The sequence below is a fragment of the Gracilinanus agilis genome, chromosome 5 (assembly GCF_016433145.1).
Source record: "Gracilinanus agilis isolate LMUSP501 chromosome 5, AgileGrace, whole genome shotgun sequence".
NCBI classification, from domain to species: Eukaryota; Metazoa; Chordata; class Mammalia; order Didelphimorphia; family Didelphidae; genus Gracilinanus; species Gracilinanus agilis.
The window spans coordinates 60,285,439-60,304,687 of NC_058134.1; the positions used below are offsets into that span (position 1 = coordinate 60,285,439).

Consider the following 19,249-nt stretch of genomic DNA (forward strand, 5'->3'; position numbering starts at 1 on the left):
TCCTATGGCAGAAAGACTACTTCCCTATAGTTATCCACTCAGGCATACAAAAGTGAATGAACTCCTCCAGGACAGCAGAGGACCATTGAGTAAATTTTTTTCAAAGCCTTAACGGGTAGCCTAGGAGAGTCCTTTCACATTTTACAGTGAAGGAATAGTTCACTTTGAGGGAGCGCCCCTTTTTTCATCATAGGATTAGCCCCAATAATAAAGAATAATGCTATTGTTTCCCTCTCATTCTCGATAATGTTCATAATTAACTGTCTGTCATTTTTCTCTTTAGAATGCCCGATTGGTTATTGCAAAAATGGTGGAACTTGTATCATTGAAAAAAATACCCCAATCTGTCGGTAAGAGCTGTTTTCTAGTTCTTTGCTTATACAGGTTTGTCTGCTTTCAATACACTGAAAGAGAATATTGATGCATATGACATTATAAAGAATACACTTATGAGAACAGCTAGGTGGCTCTGTGGATTCAGAGTCAGCCCAGAGATAAGAGGTACTGGGTTCAAAACTGGCCTCAGACACTTCCTAGCTGTGTGACTCTGGGCAAGTCACTTAACATCCATTGCCTAGTCCTTACCTTTATTCTGCCTTAGAACCAATACACAGTCTTGATTCTCAGACAGAAGGTAAGGTGTTTTGTTTTTTTAAAAAAGTACACTTATAAATCTTGGTTCTCCTTATCTGTATTTTGTTAAATTACAACAAGAAAGATGTGAATATGTTTCAAAATTAATATCAACTATTTATTAATTACTGTTCTCCAACTTTCAAGAATAATTTATTTAGTAGAAGTTGGACTTGTATAATAACATTGTTTGCTAGGATTACATGACTTTTGATATTTTAATGTGCATCCTTATGGAAAAAAATGTGTTAAAAGGAAACAAGATTGACTAAAATCTGTCTTTCTTGTTCAAGATGAATTTAGGATTTATTTTCTACCTTTCCTTCATTATTTCACCTTGTAAGCCTCCATTTTCTTTCAACAAAAGGTGATATAAATTTAATAATATGAATTTTTTATTTATGCAGTAGCTGTCAATTATGAGTTTAAGTCAATACACAGATAAGGGGAGAATCTGCATATTCAAGAAGAAAACAAGCAAACATAAAACTTAGCATTTAGAGGGATTATTTGTACAGCTTATCATAGCTGTTTTGATTCTTTTTATTTTTCTAGGGCTTTAGTAGTTATGTGAAAATTTCATTAACTGTATTGAAAATTATGCATACACTGATATTACATATATCACAATTTTCATCATCTTGGGAAGGAAGGGAAGAGAGCAAGTGAGAAAATTTGAATTCTAAAATGTTAGAAAATAATTGTCAAAAATTGTTACAACTTGTAACTGAAAAAAATTTTAAGAAGGAAATCATGCATATTCCAATGTTTTTTTCTGTGATCATTTAATCTAAGAGATCTTTCCATAAAATTATCTTTCTTGCTAGAGAAGTGTTTGTGGATTGGTCAGTAAAACCAATCACAGAAAGTTTTTCAGTATATAGTGCAATGAGTCACAGCCTTCTGACAGTATTGAAGTTGGTCTGGCTCTATAAACCTATAATCCTCATTTTATTGATTGATTGATTTGTTTATTATTATTATTATTATTATTATTATTATTATTTTGCTTAGATCACTATTTGTGTAAAAATTATTTTTGTTAATTCTGTTCAAATAATTCTAGTGGTAAAGGTCAACTATGTGTTGCAGTGGATAACATATTATACTCTGAGTCAGGAAGACTCTCTTCATGAGTTGAAATCCAGCCTCAGACACCTATTAGCTGTCTAACCTTAGACCAGCAATTTAACCTTATTCTCCTTAGTTCCTCATCTTTTTATGATTCTTTTGTGCATCAAATTTGAGTGCTGAATTTTCTTTTTCACTCTGGCCATTTTCTCAGGCATGCTTAGAATTTCTCTATTTCATTAAATATCCATTTCTTCCCCTAGAATATTATGCTCAGTTTTGCTGTGTGAGTATTTGGGGTGTAGCCTAGATCCTTTGCCTTATAGATGATCGTATTCCATGCCTTCCAGTCATATAATATAGAAGATGCTAAGTCCTGTGTAATCCTGATTGTAGTTTCCTAATATTTGATTTTTTTCTGGCTGCTACTTAGGATTTCTAGAATTTGGTTATAACAGTCCTGGAATTTTTAAATTTGGAATTTCTTTCAGGGAGTGACCATTGGATTATTTCAATTTCTTTCTTTGACTCTTTATTAAGACCATCATGGAATTTCCTTCAATATTGTATGCAGGTTGTTTAAATCATGCTTTCCAGGCAACCCAGTGATTCCTATATTATCTCTCTTTGATCTCTTTTCAAGATCAATTGATTTTTCTGTGAGAGATTTCAAACTTTCTTCTATTTTTTCATTTTTTGTATTTGTTTTATTGTTTCATGCTTTGTAATCCTCTTTCAAGAGAAGCATATCCTTCAAAGAAAGAAAGAAGCATAGCAAGATAAATATTTAATAATAACACTAATTAATAATATCAGCTACTAACATTTCTTGAATGGTTTAAGTTTACAAAATGTCTTATATACATTATTTTATTTGAACTCACCTAACAATAATAATGTAAAGTAGATATTATAGCTATTCTTATTCTTATCTTATAAATAAGCAAAGACAGAGGTAAAGTGCTTTGGTTGTGTTCATCATAACTCTTAGAAGATAAGTTTGAGCTTGGGTCTTTTGGAAATCCCAAGTTCAGAGCTCTAGCCACTACTCCATGTTAGATAGTCAGTTAGTCAGAAAATGAGTGGATGGGGGAATATCATCATCATCGTTATCATCATCATCATCATCATCATCATCAACATCAACATCAACAACATTATCATCACCAATATCCATCAATGTCAACATCATCACCAATAGCATCATCATCATCATCATCAATTTACAAGTGCCAGGCACTGTACTAATTGCTTTACAATTGTTTTCTCATTGATTCTCACAAGAACCCTGGAAATTGGTTTCTTATTATTCCCATTTTGCAAGTAAGGAAACTGAGGCAAACAGCATTTAAGTAACTTGGCCATTGTCACAGAGCCAATAAGTATTTGAGGCTTAATTTCAGCATGAGTTTTCCTTACTCCCCACCACATTGTCTATTCACATTTCACTGATTGCATCAATTAAGTGATAAAAATTATTTTTTTCAATCTTACCTTCTTTATTTTTCTACAGATCCTTCTGGAGGAATTGAATCTAGTAAAGGCTTTCTCTCTTTTTTGTCCCTATATTCCATGACTTAATCACTCAATTCTAATGTCTTTCTAGGATTCAGAGGTCCTTGTGACCAAGGAAGATCAAAGAAATCCTGCCAAGTTATTTACAGAAAGCCTTGCTTCAGCTCAGATTCATGACACCTGGTAGCTCTTTTCTTTGCTATGTCTTTCTGTTGTCAGGGGAGTGGAAGGGTGAGAAAGGGAAGAAAACAAAAAAGGAAAAAGTGTTCACTATTTGCCTACTATAAGCCAGGCACTATCTTTAGTTGTTTTGTAAATACTGATCCTCCCAACTACACAGGATGATAAGTGCTATTATTATCCTCATTTATAATTAAGAAAACAAAAGCAGAGGTTAAATATCTTGCCCAGGATCATACAAAGAATAAGTGTCTGGGGATGGGTTTGAACTCATATAAACCTGAATCTGGCCTATTGTCAATGCAGTGTACCACCTAGTTGCTAAGCTGCTAAGCAGTTGGAATGGAAGGGAATGAGATTTTAAATATGGTACTCAGTGTTTAATCAACAGCCTTTTTGCCCCTACTTCACAGAATTTTTTATCAGGTTTAAATGAGATAATATGTGCAAAATAAGTCAAAAATCTTAAAATCTATGTTTAGAATAGCAGCCCTGCTCCCCTTTATTTCCCTTCCTCATTGAAATTGATAGTTGCTCCAGTTACCTGCACCATTCTGAAGTCATCTTACTAGCAGCTATGCTTCTGTATTTTACATTTTTCTTTCCCCCTTAGAAATACACCTTTTCATTTCTAGAATCTTAATCATATCAGTGCTGTCATTGTCCTGCAAAGGGAGTGGCAGTCTCCATTTGCCACCCTATAACTTTATAAACTCAAAATATCCCCTTCTGACCAACACTATCATCCCTGTGTTTCCCCCCCAATTATAATGTATATTCCTTGAATGCAATAGAAGAATCCCCCACTTAATAGTTTTTTTCTTTGATTCATATTTCTGTTATCTGTTCTGTTATTCAATTCCAATTTAAAAGTTCTAAGAAAAATGTATTTTCTTACTCATTCCATATAGCTTTAGATAGTGAAATAAGAGCTTCCCTTCCCCCTTCTCTCTCTGTCTCTCTGTCTCTGTCTCTGTCTCTGTCTCTGTCTCTGTCTCTGTCTCTGTCTCTCTCTCTCTCTCTCTCTCTCTCTCTCTCTCTCTCTCTCTCTGTGTGTGTGTGTGTATAGATAGAAAGACAGACAGATAGATAGATATCACTTATCATGGCTTTTTAAAAATATATATCTAATTCTGTATCGAGGAGTTGCACTTATCATGCATGACACACACTGTTGGAATGAAAGACAACCAACCACAGTGCTGCATTCTGTATCCTGGGCACTGATTTTTTCAGTTAGGTTAATAAGAGCATGGAGAAAGTTTATAGGAGACTGGGAAGGCTTTATAAAGCCTTAAAATATATATAAATAATAAAATAAATGTAACATCACTACTTCAAGGATTTTCACCTTTTGAGGGGAGTCTCTAGAACATAACTCCCATGATAGGTGAGGGGTCACTGTATATATAATTTCATTTTAAGAATCATATGAGGCTTCTTTGGTACAGAATGTATTATTTTCATGGAGAGATAAAAGAATTATTGGTTTTATCAAATTAAGGAACTTTTTTCCTAATACTTTTGCTCATTGGAAACTATTATTTGGGCACAAAATGGTGAAACAGATCTTTTCTGAAACCAATATCTTAATGGAAATCTTGGCCTTTCATGAGCAACTCTCACTTTCCCTCTTTTCCTAAGAGTTAAAGTCCATGGCTTGTAAATAGACAATCCCTGTCTCTCTACTTGAATATTTTCTCTTACCTTCAATTGTTAGTTTTCTCACTCTGCTTATTAAACACTTACTGAGTACAGAGAATTATTTATTTTTCATTCTTGTTACTATTTGTTCTTTGAATCATTCACCTTCAGAGGGCTTGCACCATTCACATTCTCAAACATTTGTCTCTCAAAGTCACAAACTAAGGTATTCATAAAATCTACCTTTTGCATTATAAACTTTTTCTTTAACTTAATATTATCTGCACAAGTGAACATTCTTCCTTCCTACTTTTTACCTTGAGATAACTATTTGTAATTTTCTGCCAAATCCTTGTACTTCCAAATAAACCCTAGCCTTTTTTTCCTGGCAGCATATAAGCTTCTTGGAGGCAGGGAACATTTAAGTTTTTACACTGTACTATCAATGTTTCTCATAGGACTTAGTACATCATGAATACATATTACAAATAGTTGTCAAATTTATAACTTATATAAGACAAAAAAGTTAGAAAAGAAAGAATGTCAATAAGGGAGTGCAAAAATTGAAAAAGATATAACTAGAATAACTATTCGATGGTACTCAAATTATAATAGTTTCGTGTATATCCTTCATTCTTTTTTTCCATAAAATAAAACCTCTATTTAAGGGGCAAGTGCAAAGATAAATAGATTACTGAGTGAATAGAATTTGGGGGTCAGGAAAACCCTAGATGAAATCCTATCCTAAACACTTATTTGATATGGGATGCTGGGAAAGTTGCTTACCCTCTCTCAGCCTCATTTCCCTCTTCTCTAAAAGGAAGATAAAGAACTCTCAAGGTTTTTGTGATGCTTCAATGAAAAGGATATCTAAAATGCTTCCCAAAATTTAAAGCTCTACATAAATATTAACTCATTATCATTTTTCTTACAACACCAACTGTATCACCCCTATAGCAGTCAAACTTAATCCAGCAAGTATATAAGTGCATATATTGTGTGAGTCCAAGAAAAGCCAAATAAACTAGGCAGAACAAAGCTCTGAGGTCCTTTTGTTTTCCTCACGCACATGCTAAATACACATGCTAAGGATGGAATAACATATTCTCTAAACTTTTTTCTCCAACTTAAACATTTCCCAAATGGTTGGAGATCAATATTTAAAGGATTTTCCAAAATATTTCCATTATGCTTTGTGAACTTGAAAGAACACAGGCTTTTTGTTTGGTTCCTTTATTATTGTTGTGTTGTTTATTGATGTCTTCAAGGCAATTCCAGCAGCAAGCTGAAATGAACTGGCTGCTCTTTACATGGTATCTTTAGGATAAATGAGCCTTCCACAATTTCCTTTTCTCTGATGCCAAAAAAATGTTAGTTCCATTTGGCCTAGTAGAGATACAAAAAAGCAAGGAAAATCTGGAGTTTGATTTAATGAAAAAGATAGGACAAATAGCCACTCTTCCACCTTTCCTGTCCCCCACCCCAACTCTTTCTCTAGATGTGAATTCAGTTCACATCAAATGATATAAAGGAATCCATAAAAATAATAGCGAGAGCCAATTTTTCTACATGATCCTTTCAGTACTAGGAAAACTATTCTCTGTATTAAGCACTGGGAGTATTAGTGCATTGGGCAGTTGAGTTGTTTTTAGGTTTCTTGTGCCAACAAACTTTTTTCTCAACTGAGAACTGCCCTTCTCTGATCATCTGATGTATTTGCCTCATGACTAACTCATTGCCTCATCTGGGGAAGGGATTCTTTATGAAAGCAAAGGAAATGGCCCAGGATTAGTTCATTTATCTTCTACAACAGTGAGTTTCTTTCTCATCCTACAAGAAAAGGAATAGAATATTTTGTACACTGCTTAGGCTGCTAAGAGATTTTTTAAAGGTATTAAGCATTCAATAATTTAATCTTTAGAAACTTCAAAGAGCTAACAGCTGATCTAAATCCAACTTAGCTACACAGGGATATGTTGTATCTCTTTCTGGGATTGTTCCTCATTTGTCAGTCTACCTACCATGGATAGGATCAGTCTCATGATGTTGACTTGGAGTAGTTCATCCAAAGAGCAACCTTGGATTAATGTGCCTAGTGATACTCTGTATTTGGTCATGGGAAGGGGACTCCAGTGGAGTTGAGATAGCTCAGATAACTCAAACATGAAAGAAGACTGAGACAGTCATGACTAGGACTTCATTTTTCACCTTCCTAAACTAGACCCCCAAGGGGATTTTGGATCATGAGTCATCTTGTTCTGCTCTGATCTTCCATTGCTTTTCTTCATGCTCGGCCAGCATGGATTTAACTGCCTCTCAGTTGAATCTCTTTGTGCTGTTGAGAGGTGGTTGATGCCCAGCTGCACAGAAACAACATATATTGAGCAAATGAAGAACTTTTTGAACTCCAGCTGCTTGCCATTGAAATGATGACAGATTCACACAGCAACTTGAATTTTAATTTTTTAAAGAATCCCTATGGGACTTTTATTATCCTGTGATAGCTTGTTAAAAAAAAAGTTTGCCATTGCCTTAATCAGCTATCTATCTATAACTCCAAGGAATAGGTGCACTTTATAAATGGATATTTTCTTTGTCCTATAGGAAAGATTTTGTTTATATCCCAGACTCTTGAATGAAAGCCTATACATGTCAGTACATTCAGAAATAACCAGTCTGTTCATAATTTATAAAAACTCTGCCTTCTTGTATATGGGTTATGAAGTAGACATGCCCAACTTTGGGATCTTGGAAATAAAACAGATGTTACTGGGTTAAAAAAAGATCAGTTTGCTTGGAAGAATAATCATTATGAAAACAAACTTTCCAGTTGTATAGGGAGTTTCTTTCACATGTGAAAGGATTATAAAATCACAAATATAGAGCTGGAAAAGTCATTGGAGGCCAACTACACTAATTTTTTTTAATTTCAATATTGAGGAAACAGAGTTGCAAGGAAGTTAAATGATTTCCTCCAACATCACTCCAGCAGCAAGTGTCAAGTGAATCTAGAGAAGTGACTACAGAGCCAACACGTGAAATGGTAAATAAGAGTATTGAAATAACTGCCAAGCAGTCCTAAAATCAAAAGGAGGAACCTGAAAGGAGAAATATATCTCTCTTTTATTTTAAAAAGCAAAGAAAGCGCTGATTTCTGATTTTCTATCTTTTTTATTTTCTTTCTTTTGGGTTCAACATTTCAACTTATTCCACTAATTCAGAGGGAAACTTTTCCTTGTGATGCCACTGACCTCGTAACATGATTGAAACTGGGCAACACATACTTTCTGATTGCATGGGGGAGAGTTTAAATCTCATGATTCTTTATTCTTGAAATTGGGTTTATTTCTTTTAGCTCACAATGGAAAACCACAGATTTTTGCCTAAAGTGCCAGAATAAAAATGGGTGGTGTTACTTACTTTGTAGATAGTTACAATGGAAAATAAGGTTTGGGTGTGTTATTCAATTCTATGCTATTCAATCAAAAATATTTTTTCTTATTAACTTTCTCTTAGGTAAAAGCAATTATGACCAGCCATGGGTTTGGAAGGCAGAGGGGCTGAGAGTAAAATCCTACCAATTCCTGAAACACTGACTTATGTGAATAGTGGACTAATGAACAGAAATAAGTATATGTATTCATGACAGTGATAAGTAACTTTTATTTTTCTTTTTAAAAACCCAGTATAGTATATAGAAAACAACCAATCAGAAAGTTAATAGTTGAATATTTTGTTGAGGGTATTCAGTGATATAACTTTTCATTCAGAAAGAAACTACTGAACATTCACTGTAAACATGGCCAAAATCCAGGATTAAAAAATATAACACACAGTTTGTGGAGCTTCAATAAATACACATTTACAAAGCATTGACAATGTTCAAGAAAGTGGGGATGCAAAGGTTAAAGGAACAAAAAGTTCTCAAATTGCTTCCACTCTATTGGTGGTAGCAGGGTTAGAGAGGATACAATATGGTGTACATTCAGATTGCATTCTATGTTCTAACAATATTAATCTGCTTGGCTTTGTATTTCCTGTTCTCTGCATCTTGGCACTGACTATTTGCTATGTGTCTAATATTCTTTCAACTCTATCTCTGAGAGACCCTTATATCAAGAGCCTTTATATCAAGGCTTAGCTCAACAACTACCCTCTAAAACCATCTAAGAAGTGCCTCCTGCAAGCTATGTGTTATGCTAAATGCTGGGGTCTTGAGTAGACACAAATCTATCCATCTATCTGACCGCCTACCTATCTATTCATCTTCTTATCTTCCTTCCTTCCTTCCTTCCTTCCTTCCTTCCTTCCTTCCTTCCTTCCTTCCTTCCTTCTTTCCTTTCTTCTTTCCTTCCTTCCATCCATCATCCATCTATCTTTGTGTCTGTCTAAATCTATCTGTATGTATGTACATGTATGCATATATATTATATATGTATATATTTGTATTTATACAGAAATATATACATGCATATGCATGCCTATGTCTAAGTATGTACAAATATAAGTGTATACATGAATATATACTGTGTCCAGTACACCCACATAGACAGTCAATGTAGTCACAGAGTATGGGAGTTAAGAGGTTCTGTTTTTACTGAGAAAAGTAAAAGAAATACTTACTGAGCCTTATAGGTTAAGTCTGATTCCAGACTATATATTTTTTTAAACCCTTGTACTTCGATGTATTGTCTCATAGGTGGAAGATTGGTAAGGGTGGGCAATGGGGGTCAAGTGACTTGCCCAGGGTCACACAGCTGGGAAGTGGCTGAGGCCGGGTTTGAACCTAGGACCTCCTGTCTCTAGGCCTGACTCTCACTCCACTGAGCTACCCAGCTGCCCCAAGACTATATTTTTTTAAAAATGAACTCTCTCTCTCTCACACACACACACACACACACACATTTATGTATGTTTGTGTATAGGATACAATACATGGTGTTTAAGAGGCACTTCTTACATGATTATTGAATGATTGATTGAAGTATACTGCAAGATAAGAAGTGAACAAGGAAGAAAAGAGATACAATATACTCCAAAATTTTTGAGGAGGTAAAGAAAACTTGTAATTGGAGGACTTAGGCAAGGTTTCATAGAGGGGATGACAGCTGTAATAATAAAAAGAGCCAGATACCAATGTTTTATAGAGGGGAGATAGATAGAGAGTTAGTCTATGAGGGAATCTGGAGAATCCCCCAGAATCCTTCTAGTCTCAACCATCACCAACTGTCACCAACTGTCAGCCACTCCTTCTCTGGCTCCTTTTTTCCCTCCACCTTGCACAAATTCCATTCTTACACAGCTCACGCTAAAATCTAATGGGAGAAATATCCACACGTGAAAAGGCAAAAAAAAGGCAGTGTGTGGTTAAGTCCCAAATACTTTGTATGAATAGTGAGTGCTAAAAAATTATGTACGGTTTGAATGGGGCCAAAAAATTCATTTTCAAAGAGGTAGGGACTTAGCGTGGGCCTTAAAGAATGACTAATAGAAAGGAAACTTCTTGAAGGCACAGGTATTTCATACTTTCCTTTTTATACACATTATCTGGCATAGTGACTTCCATATAATATATGCTTAATCATGCTTGAATTAAATTTATAGAATTTAGGCCACTGTAGAAATAGGAGGAGGGCATTCTAGGTAAGTGAGTGAGGATGAGAGGATTGTCAGAGTACACTATGATAAAATGGAGATGAAACTTCACAAAATAAAGGAGACAAGAGGAGAGGCCAATACTATCGAACAGGAGATTCACACTCTATTAAATGGTGGTTTTGTTAGTTTTAAAAAATAGTCTGGGGAAAAACAGTCTATTTCAGCCTCAGTGGCTATTTCTTTTACTTCCTCAGTAAACAAAGAACCCAGAAACTCTCATGCTCTATGACTATATCCATTGTAACATATCTTTCTACTTTTGCAGTTTCTAGTATGAAGCCACATCTGTGTCTGTATACTAATGTATCCCAAGTTAATTGATTTTCCTTTTTTCCCCTAGTGTAGAATTTCAGTGTATCTACTCTCTTTAGCATCCTTGTCTCTTATTCCCATCTTTACCCCCACTTTCACCCATTAGTTATTTATCTAAGGGCTCTGCAAATAGTTCTAGGGCCTAAGTAAAACTGAATTCCTAAGGCTGGCCACATAGGAACTTATAGGAAAGGGGGAGAAGAATATAATTGTGAATGAAAATTGACAAAAACTTAGAGTCAGAATTTAAAAGAATTTGGCCTGGGCCGAGTCAAGAGATATGAATCATGAAATCATAGATTTAGAGCTGGGGGAGATTTTAGAATCAAATTCCTCATTTGACTGAAGAAACAATTGAGGCAGGCACAAGTCAAATTACTTCACCAGAACCATAAAGCTAATGAATATCTATTGCAAGTTTTGAACTTGGGTCATCCTGAGTCATAGCCTAGCACTCCATCCACTGTATAATGTAGTTGGCCTTGTCCTAGTTCTGTCTCTCTCACAGTCTTCTAGTATTTCCTCAGGCAAGACCTTTTTTCCTCCTTGGCTCAGGTTTTTCTTCCCATAAAATGGCTTAAATAGTGATATTTGTGGTCCATTTTAGGTCTAAATTTCCACGATTCCATGAGGACATGTTGGCTATGGAGGAAGGGAGAGAAGTGTTCATAGAAAAAAACAAAATTTCCATGCTAGGAGATTGGAAGAAAGGTGGCATCATTAATGAAATTAACCCTGAGACACTGGTCTAGGCAAGAACAGGAAGAGAGCTTATTTTATTGTTTTACCCTTCTTTAGAAATACCCTGCAATGAGCACATCTGTTGCCACTTTAAGAATGTGGACCCAGCAGTCCTAATCCACTTCCCACAAGCAGGGTTTGTCTCCAGTTGCTACAGCATATTTCTCAAGCCCAGCACTCAGATTCCAGTGAAGTCACCACCCACAAAGTATTGTCTGTGGAAGCTGGGTGTTTGGCAATGGCCCTGTGAAAGAAGGCCCAAGCCCAAACCATAAGAGACATGTCAGCAAACAGTTTAACTTCCTTTTTGCCATGTGGGTGACCAGAGCAACAGGAAGTCTGGTTTTATTGAAACCTCATGCAAAGTCAGTTCTCAAAATTTGCTTTTAATTGGGCAGGAAAGAAAGTCCAGATCCAAGGTTAACTCTAAGCACAGGAGGACTAGCTCATAAAGGTCACAGTTGAGAAGGGCAGGGAAATAAGGGTGGAAGGAAAGCTGAGGTAGCAGGAAAGAGGCAGAGCAAATGCCAACAATGAACATAATTTGTCTGTAATGGGAAAAACATTCTTTGTCACAGAGGGAAAAAAATTGATAGAGAAATAGGGAAAAAATTTTTGTTCTGACAGTTTTAAAAATAAATATTGATAGTAATGAAAATCTGAACATGAAAACCAGGAAAACCTCTGTTGTTTAGATTAATACATGATGAAATTTTTCTGCATATGAAGTTTATTTTATTAATGGTAAGTCAACTAATTCTTACATGAAATCTCTGAGTCTCCTTCCATCTCTGTAATCCTATGGTTCCCAATGATTGATGAAGATACCTACGAGGTCCATATGTCCTCAGTGTCTTGGATTGTCTCTTCTAATTACTCTTCCCATTTGGTGATTGAGGGACATGATAATTAGATAAGCTATCTTGCACTATGATCACACAGTGCTCTAAATGGCAGACTTGGGATTTAAACCTTGATAGTTAGATTGCTGGTGGCTAGACCAACATTCTTTCCACCATAGGAAGCAGCTTGCAATGATGGTTGACATAAGAATGACCTACATGCTCTGTCTGCCGTCTGTAGACAGCCAAGGCATTTTTCCAGTAACTTTCCAGTTTAAGTAACTTGTCACAATGGGATGGATAAGTGATGAACTAAAATCCCCAAATTCATCTTAATTTAGATCCTTGGATTAGTAAATCATTTGGCTTCTCTGTGTTTGCTTTTCCTTAAAAAAAAAATCTAAGGTAGAGATTATGCTAATCAACCTTCATGCAATAATTACAGGAAAACTAACTAGAATCAATTATTCATTGTTACAAACATAGAATACTAAATAATATTAATTAGTGGTTATAACAAAATATTTTTTAGATAATGCTTCAAGGTTTTCAAAGTATTTTACAGACTTTAATTTTATCTTCACAACAATTCTCTGATGTAGATGCAGTTGTTATCTTCACTTTATAAATTATGGAACCAAACCAAGAAATGTTTAAATAACTTGCACAGGGTCCTACATCTAGCAAGTATTCAAAGCAAGATGTGAACTCAGGTCTTCCTAAGTTTAGATTCAGAGCTCTATCCACGGTGAAACCTAGCTGCTTCAAACTAAAAAATGCACAACAAGTACATATGATAAAGTTTTGTAGTCATATTTATCTTTTGAATATCTCTTTCCATTGCAAACTAATCTCTGACTTGGTGTATATGTATAGACTTTTTTATACTGGCAAAGAATAGGGTTGGCTTTTATTTCCTTTTTTCTGATAACTTTTATTTTTATATCACTAGCATTTCTTTTACACACTCTTCCCTCCATGGCCCTTCCTTATAAACAAAGGGGGGAAAGCTGCTTAAATAAAATAATATAACAAAAGTTATATCTGCTTGCATGCACTATACCACATTCATCATCTATACCCTACTGCTGCAGTGAAAGGAGGGACATATATTTCTTCCCAGAGCCAAAACTTCATTTTATGATTACATTTCTTATAGGTGTTGTGTACATTAGTGTTCTTTATATGTTTCTCTCTGTCTGTCAGTTCATGTAAATCTTCCCATGCTCCTCTGCATTTATCATATTAATCATTTTATGACAATGATACTCCCTTTATATATACTATAATTTGTTTAGACACTCCTCAAAGAGTTCTTAGTTTCCAGTTCTTTCCTCACACAAAACAGTATTTTCAGAAAAAACTTTAAAAGACATATATGAACTGATGCAGTGTGAAGTAAGTAGAACCAGGAGAACATTGTACATAGTATTAGCAATATTATATGATGATAAACTGTGAATGACTTTGCTATTCTCAGCAATTCAGTGAACCAAGAAATACCAAAGAAATAATGATGAAAAATACCATATGCCTCCAGAAAGAGAACTGATGGAGTCTCTACTTCATCCCCCTTCCTTTCTACATATGTTTTGCTTTTTTTGTTGTTTGAGTTCTCTTCTATAAATTGACTAATATGTCAAAATATTTTAAATAATTGCATTTGTAAAATCTATATTAGATTGCTTACCATCTCAAGGAAAGGGAGAGAATTTGGAACTCAATTAAAAATGAATGTTAAAATTGTTTTCATGTAATTTGGAAAAATATTATTTTTTAAAGTATTCACAAAAATTTTGGCTTATATGAGATCATTCTTTCTTCAGAACTTTGTTTTAGAAATAATTATTAAAGTAACTAAGTCTAAGACAGATGGATTCCATGGATTCAATGCCAGTAGGCCTGCTTGGAAGGTACAACATATCTATATTTTCTCTTTTTGTACCTTTAACCTAGATAAAAGCAAGTTGAATCTTGACACATATACATACACATGCAAACATACATTTGTGTATAAATATATATCCAAAGAATTATACCCCCAGAGCTGAGTTTATTAGTTTTTAACTTGACAGCCTTTCATTTTCACTTCATATTGGTACAGTTTTCTACATGGCATTGAGGAGAGAATCCTACAGATACAATGCAGTATAGGAAAATAACAGCCCACCAGATGAATGATGTTTTGTAGTTCATGCACCAGCAAGGATTCCTGGTGTTAACTTTGAAACACCCAGGGTGTTGCCGATTACCTCACATTCTAAATAAATAAATAATTTCCCCAATTAGAAATAAATATATATCTGCTATAAGAGCTTCACAACAGCATTCAATTTTCATCACTGATATAAGAAATGTACAACAGTTTTTCTTCATTGACTTACTGTGTTTTAGACATATTGTTATTTTTCAAAGTATTCACATGGAACTACTAGCAACAAATTCACATTCCTCCAATGTAAATCACATTTTGTTACAGGAGAGGAATTAGTTGTAATTTTAGGGCTTTGGAATTCAGGACATATGATACTATTTTTACTGTATTTCTCCTGTCCAACTGGAAATGATCCAATAAACCTGTATGGTCTGATGATTTACCTATGCTGTAAAGACTTTTATTTGTCTTGAAAACTCTGAATTTTACAATTGTTCCTAGAAAAACAACCCGATTCAGTGCCTAAAGATCTGGCCTCCATTCCAGGATGACATGAGTTCAAATTCTTCCTCTAATTCATATTGATGTGATTCTTGGCTAATTATTTAACTGCCTAGTGTTCTATTTAACTCTCTAAGCCTAAATAGGAATTGTGGAAAACAAGCTGATATGCATAATGGGATTTTCTTTAGCTCAGACTTCCATATATAATAAATTAAAAATAGTGTCATTGATGAAAGTAATATCTATAAACTCATTTCACCTTTAAATGATTGGAATCACACAATAAATAACAATAGAGTAACCAAGCACTAAAGTGCACACTTAAAAGAATCATATATTGGACTCTGATTGCTATTCTTTGATCAACAAAAAAGAAGTTGGTCTTAGGAAGACACAAAGGAAAAAGAATGCATTATGATATACACAAAAGGATTGAGCCATGGAGCAGTAGTCAATGAATAAAGCACTTTTACCTTAGACTTAGGACTAAAGAAATTCACCTTCACAGAGGCACAATTCTTTGTTCAACTTTGCAATGAACAATTGCAGATTTTTCCATTGAAATACCATATTTTATATAATTTTCTTGGCCTCTCTGTGTTCTAGCTAAGTAGTTCTCCATAGGCCACAAACAACTTAAAAGAGAAGAAAAAGATAAGACTATTAGGCAAGAAATAAAAGCTAAATGCAATGAGTCTTTCATTAGGTTATGAAATTAACTTACTTCATTAGCAGAGATTTGAGCTTGTAGATTTGTTTCCTGATTAAACAGTCTTAAGAAGATTTTTTTCTTTTCCTTCTTTTTTCCTAAGAAGTCATGGATGCAAACTTAAATATAGGAATAAGATTTCAGGTTTTGTGATTTTTCTCTCAATCCAACAGAACTTTAATATTTTTTACATGTTTGTCATTCTTAGAAATAATTTTAAAGTAATATTAATGGTATTTTTGTATTTTTCAAATTGCACATATAACTTTATGTTAATTGCATATGTTTAGCTTTTTTAATATAATATCTCCACTAATGAAGATTAGAGAACAGTGATCTCTCTTGAGAGAAAAAAGGAATATAGATTTCTTATAATAATTCATTCAAATTTTATTCATTGGGGGAAAATGATCACTTAATTTTTCTTTTTAAAGATTCTTGCAAAGATATTTATATATACTTCCCCTCCAATGGATAAGAATACATCTATTTTTTTCTTCCTCCTTTCCTTTCCTTTCCTTTCCTTTCCTTTCCTTTCCTTTTCCCCTCTTTCCTTTCCTTTCCTTTCCTTTCCTTTCCTTTCCTTTCCTTTCCTTTCCTTTCCTTTCCTTTTCCATTTCTCTTTTCCTCTTCTCTCCTCTCCTCCTCTCTTCTTTCCTTTCCTTTCCTTCTTATATTCTTATGCTTTTCCTTTCTTCTCAAGATTGGATTGTGCAAATTCCCCCCCAAATCACTTCATCACAAACCAGCAGCTAGTGAGTTAATGTAAAAGATTTTCAAATCCTAACTTAGATCTCTCACTCCCATACACAGGTGCCTGCAAAAACAGGCCAGAACAGTCTCCAAGTTTTCCCGCTCCCTGATCTCTGATCTGGAATGTTAATATAAGAAAAGGACAATGGATGAAATATGGGGACTTGCTTTCCCTGGGAAAGCAAGTACACTTCTCCCTATTGGATTGTTTTGATAACCCTACAGGCTAGCCAAAACTTCAACTCACCTTAGAAAAATATTGAAAAATGAAAGACTGGTATTGAAACAATATTTGGACCGGGTTAGTGTTATTTTATCTTTTGAAATCTGCCAGTGTAGCGAATCACTGCTTGATTAATTATGTAAGAGCAAAGAATAATCATCCCTGGCTTGATTGGTCAAAATGTAACTAACTTTTGTGTTAAACTGTAATGCATGAATTGCACCTCATAGATGAATGGAAAGTACAATTTCCAGCCCAGTTACTCCATGATGAATATTTCTTGCCAAGCTTATGCATCCTTTGTATAATCAAAGAAAATAGAATAAGTAAGAAATGTCAATCAAATGATTTTGTAGTTCAGTAGAAGTTAATGTATGACTTAATCCATTATGTCTAAGAAAAAATGTATGAGAACGAAAATCATGCCAACATGTATGTAATCTTAAGAGAAGGGTATAAAAAATAAAGACAGCCCAAAGGCTGACCAGAGCAGTCTACATGAAGCCTGCCTGGCTCTGGCTGAACCCTGATTATTCTCATTTGTCTTAGTCACCCATGCCATCCCTCCTTCCAGATACCTGGAACTATGGGAGTTTTGACTCCCACACTTTGTTATTAGGAAAATACTTGTTTTCCTTTGTCTCTGTTTATGTACAATAAATTTTGATGATTCATCTTAACAAATGAATCATTTTAGTAAAGCATTTATTTTTCTTAAATCAGATGTAGTTTTTATGTTTAAGTAATATTCTCTGAAAGACAAACTCAAATGTGAAAATTTTTATTCTTTTTTCAAACTTAAATTTTTTCAATTGCATGTAGAAACTATAGTTGACAGTTATCTTCTGACATTTTTTTCACAATCAGATTCTCTGTCTTCCTCCCTTTTCCCCACACTGAGGTGGTAAATAGTCTGAAATACATTATAACAGTGCTTTCATGCAAAAATTATTTCCAAATTCACCATCTGTGATAGACAACACATATCACACATGCAATAAAAAAACTCATGAAGAAAAAAGAGTGAAAGACAGTGTGCTTTGATATATAATTAGATTCTAACAGTTCCTTCTTTCTCTGAGGATAGCATTTTTATAATAAACTTCCTGGGGTTTTCTTGAAACCACATTTTGCTGATATTAGTATAGTCCTTCACTATTGGTCATCACACAATATTTCTATATCTGTATACAATGGTCTCCTGGTTCTGCTCACTTCACTTTGCATCACTTCATATTAGTCTTTTCAGATTTTTCTGAACTTATCATATTTATCACTTTTTTAATGGAGCAACAGTATTCCTTTATAACCATGTTCCAAAGCTTCTTAACCCATTCCCCAATTGATGGATACACCCTCAGTTTTCATTCTTTGTCACTTCAAAAAGAGCTATTAAAATATTTTTAACAAATAGGTTCTTTCCTCCTGTCGCTAAACTTTTTGGAATACAGACTCACTAGTTGTATTTCTACTTCAAATGGTATACATATATACAATGAAACAGTTATCAATACCAAACACTCATGCACCAATTGGAATAGCATCCAGATTCCTGAAGGAAAAGTTACATGAGTTACAGGAAGAAATAGACAGTAAAACTTTACTAATGGGTAACCTCTCTGAAGTAGAAGAATCTACAAAAAAATTTTTTTAAAAAGTTACAGAGATAAATCAAACTTTCTAAAAGTTAAACATAATATACTTTTATAAAAAACTGAATGAGAATAGAAGGGAATATACATTTTTCTCAGTAGTACATGGCACCTTCACAAAAATAATATAATAGAGCATAAAAACTTTACAATCAGATGTAGAAGAAACCAAAAATATTAAATATATACTTTTGAGGTCATAATGCAATAAAAACAAATTCAACCAAAAAAATAGTAGAAAGAAAGACTAAATTTTAATGGGAAATTTAATAATCTTATCCCCCAAAATGAGTGGGTCAAGCACAAATCATAAAACACAATAAATAATTTCATTATATACAATGACAATAAGTAGAAAACATACCAATAATTTATGGGATGAATCTGAGGCTTTACTTACAAAGAAATTTATATCTCTAAATGCTTATGTCAATAATATAAAGATATCAATAAATTAAGAATTCAACTAAAAAAAAACTACAAAAAGAGAAAATTTTAAATCCCTGATTAAACACCAAATTTGAAATCATGAAAATCAAAGGAGAGTTAAAATTGAAAGTAAACAATTCATTGAATTAATGAGACAAGGAGCTGACTTTGTGTATGGCAGAAACAATGCACAGATCAACTTCTGGCACCATACAACAAGATAAATTC

At 34.1% G+C, this 19,249-nt stretch overlaps 1 protein-coding gene across 1 annotated transcript in view; it reads left to right on the forward strand.

Annotated features, from left to right (window-relative positions):
- MALRD1 (MAM and LDL receptor class A domain containing 1) overlaps nt 1–19,249 on the forward strand; it is an 892,965-nt gene that overhangs the window by 764,354 nt on the left and 109,362 nt on the right. The window contains 1 exon segment of the mRNA XM_044678926.1: nt 284–350. Within this exon segment, the coding sequence (XP_044534861.1) occupies nt 284–350 (67 nt within the window).